This window comes from Artemia sp. Qi Xiang Cuo, chromosome 13, assembly GCF_049724085.1.
Source record: "Artemia sp. Qi Xiang Cuo chromosome 13, ASM4972408v1, whole genome shotgun sequence".
NCBI lineage: Eukaryota > Metazoa > Arthropoda > Branchiopoda > Anostraca > Artemiidae > Artemia > Artemia sp. Qi Xiang Cuo.
In genome coordinates, this window is record NC_142806.1 from 6720563 (window position 1) to 6724425 (window position 3863).

The following is a 3863-nucleotide window of genomic DNA, read 5'->3' on the forward strand; positions in this document are numbered from 1 at the left end:
GAGAGAGAGAGAGAGAAAGAGAAAGAGAGAAGATGAAGGGAAAGAGAAAAGAATAAGAAAGAGAGAGGAGTTTGACAGTGAATATTTTAACTTGTCAATTGGAACTGAAACTTGGACCATAAATTCGTTTGTACTTTTTTAAGCAGGCAGGAAACATCACTGATAATACGCCAAACTGGTTTTGAGCTTATTTCCAAATGTAAAGCTTTTATGTCCATGCCATGAAGGATATGCTATTGTTTATTTTAATTTAGACTTTAAAAGGTCTTTTGTGCAAGTGGACAAAAGCAAGATTTCCGATAAAATGTGAGACTAATATAAAAGCGATTCAACAACGCCTGGAATAAACAGTCAATCAGTGAAGTCATATTCAATATGGTTCAGTTTACTAATAGCTTGATATTGGTATTCTTTTGTATATTAGCTTATGTGTTTGATTCTGCTTCTTCCGTAAGTTGACTTTCCATTGCTATTCCTTGTTTATAGATTGCACTAGACTAATAAGTCCTAAGGTACAAATTTAGAATGTAGCAGCGGCTCATTTTTATGAAAATGAGAACTACAGCGTTTAGGACCATTCCATTCCTAACTTAAAACAGTTTCATGCAAATATTAACCAAAAATTAGATAGAAAAACACGCATTTTTTTTTATACCCAATGATTTTGCTATTCTTTCCTGCTACCCAAAAATTAATTTTAAAGACAATAATTGAAAGCTAGGGACAATCCAACAATTTTTAAGGAGAACGAAGTGTTTTTTTTTACGCTCCGTTCAAAGATTCATACTTTTAATTGCATAAATAAATCTAGTTTGTAAAACATTATGCAGAGACCTTACTAGGCTCGCCTTCAAACAAACAATATTAATGTCACTCCCTGCTACCACTACTACTACAAATTCACTGCAGCACCAAGCCACTTGAGACCAATACTGTTGTGCACGCTCTTTATCCATACCAATCAACTCGAAGAACCCCATTTGGGGATGAACTGCTTTTTGTTTAGTCCTAGATGGTTGGTCGAAAATGACGATCTTTGGCAATCTGCCTTCCTTTATATAAAAATGGGTCCTAGCCATTTCAACATTTCTCTCATTAAAGCCATAGAAATTGAGATAGAACCATTCATCTGGATAATTCATCTGGAAAACATCGAACAAATTCTAATTCAGTTTTTTGAAACGCCGACATTTCAGAGCCATAATTGGCCACTGTCATCAATGAAGCTTTCAATAATCCATTCGTGGTTCGCAGACTTATCTTCTATTCTTCCAAACTTTTATCAACTATGAAACAACACTGGGCTTTTCTACTTTTAATCACCGCTAAAGTCAAAGAATCTTAATGAAAATCCCAGCATTAGATTTAGCAAATCAGAGAACCCTACTGTGGAAGTTTCAAGTTCCTATATACAAAAATGCGGAATTTTGCATTTTTCGCCCGAAGAAATATCACGGATGTGTGTTTATTTGTTCTTCTTTTATTTTTTTTTTCCTTGGGTGATCGCGTCAGACCAGTGATCCTATAAAATTGGGAGAGGGATGATCGGAAACCAAAAGTTCTAGTGCCCTTTTAAAGTGACCGAAAATATTGGAGGGTGGCTAGCTCCACGCCTCTTTTTTCCTAACGTCGTCCGATAAAATTTTTTAGATAGCTATTTTGTTCAACACAGTCGAAAGATCTAGTAGTTATGACTTTGAGGATGAATTGAGCCCCCTCCCCCTCTAAACCTAGGACACAGGAGAAAGATCCTTCTCCACCCTTCAACGGGTGAAGAACTACTTAAGATCGTCAATCAGCCACGACAGTTTGGCATCAGTATCTCGGCTCCCTTTTGAGGGAAGGCTGACAGAAGAGATGCCGTACGCTGGAAAATGCTTGATTTCCCTGTAAAAAGTGGCTTCCCTCTGAGAAAAGAAGCCGCGAAATCAATCTCCACGCATTCGCCTGAATCTGATCATCAGATTGTCATCGAAAATCTGGTTCTTGGTGTTCGATTATGAGTGAAAATGGAAATTTTAAGCTGTGAACTTTGCCCATTGTTTACATATAGCATTGTTTATTGGGAAGTATAGATATATTTTTCGAGGGGGGTTTTCTATGTAGGAGGAGTATTTTCTGCAGGAAGAATTCTCCGCCGGGAGGGAAGTTTCTGGGGGTGAACTTTCCAAGGGGAATTTAACACAGGGAGAAATTTCCCAAAATTCATGTACAAAGTTTGTTTCCATTGTCTTACTTTGTCATTAGCAACTCCATTTTGTGTGTGGAGATATTTGGGGATATTTTTAGCGAGGAAGGAATTGTCCAGAAGGAATTTGATGGGGGTTGGATTTGCATTTTATTCGGGGTGAACTTCCTAAGGAGGAATTTTCCTTGAAGGGAGGGAATTTCTTATTGAGAGTGAGCCAGGTTAACTGGCATGAAATGAAAAACGATTAGAAAGTAAATAAAAGAGACAGGCGTTTTCAACAGAAAGTAAGGAGCAACATTAAAACTTAAAGCAAACATAAATTATTCCGTATCTTAAGGGGTTAACCCTCTTCTCAATATCTTGCTCTTTACCCTAAAGCTTGACTGTCTGTTAAATTTTTTTTTTAGACCGACTACTGAAACACAAGGGCTTTTTAATTAGGAAAGGAAGGTATTTTTTATTTTTTTTTTAAAGTGTTAAAGTGCTCTTTCCGCTAAAGCTTGACTGTCTGTTCAATTTTTTTTAGACCGACTACTGAAACACAAGGGCTTTTTAATTAGGAAAGGAAGGTTGTTTTTTTTAAGTGCTAAAAACTTTAGCGAAAAGAGTAAAGTATAGAAAATGGAGGTGATCCTTTAATATACGGAATTATTTTTAGTTTGTTTTGAGTTTTAATATTGCTCCTTACCTTCAGTTGAAAAAATTAGTTTTTTTGATTTTATATCTTCTTTGCATCCACCATCTTCACTAATAATCTATTTTGAAAACTTTTTCCACAAAATTAGTTTTCAAAGAAAAGTAAGGGGCTCCATTGAACCAAAAATGACCCGAAATGAAGTCAAATAATCTTCCAAGCTTAAAACTACCCCACATTACCAACAATAAGAATCCGAAAATGAAAAAAAATATATAACTAACCGTTTTGAGTCACATTGAAAACGAGCTGAAATTAACATGAGTAGGTCTGAAAATCCTCCTCCTCATGCCTCCTCAAGACCAGAACATAGTTTGTATTTTACTGAAAACAAAATATATTTTATATGTTTTTATTGATATGGAAGCGGGAATTTCTATGTAACACCAGCACAGATATCATAGTGAGTGTCTAATTCCGCAAGTAGTCTACAGTAATTACTGTTTTCTGGCCCGTGACCATTTCCATCAACCTTTTTTGACCAATGATAGAAAAAAACTTCTAGGCAAAATACATCCAATTTACGCAAAATCAAGAGAGAGAAAATGATGGCAGTTCGAAAAAAAATGTGACTCTTGTATTAATGAAGTTTAAATTGATTTTTCTGGCAGCTTGTCTGAGAGATGAAATTTTAGTACAAGTTATTTATAATATTACAAGTTTCCAATTTATTATTTCCTCTTGTTCTGATGTCCTTTCTCATTACACCCGTATAGTACAGAGATGGGAGCCTGGGCCCCAGCACTCAGCAAGCGGCAGACCTGTTTATTTTTCATTTTCTAATTACGTATTAGAATAATTGATCGCGTTGTTCTTTAATTTTAAGTCATGAGGAGTCAAATCAGGAATTTCAATTGAGTTAAGAAATTATGGCGTGAATTCTATTCCTCCTTTCTGTTAATGCACCCAAGAATCAATTATGTTATAGGGTTTGTTTTCTTCTGGAACTTGATGTGATTTTCATTGTTGCTTCTCTTC

At 35.6% G+C, this 3863-nt stretch overlaps 1 protein-coding gene across 2 annotated transcripts in view; it reads left to right on the forward strand.

Moving 5' to 3' along the window:
- Positions 1-284: 284 nt before the first annotated feature.
- Positions 285-3863, forward strand: part of LOC148944885 (uncharacterized) — a 78920-nt gene continuing 75341 nt past the window's right edge. Inside the window, exon 1 of one of the 2 annotated variants that reach the window (XM_089099184.1) lies at positions 285-450. In XM_089099184.1, coding sequence (XP_088955310.1) covers positions 376-450 — 75 coding nt within the window. In that variant the 5' untranslated portion in view covers positions 285-375. The remainder of the gene's footprint in view (positions 451-3863) is intronic. The other variant, XM_089099183.1, reaches the window with a different exon arrangement.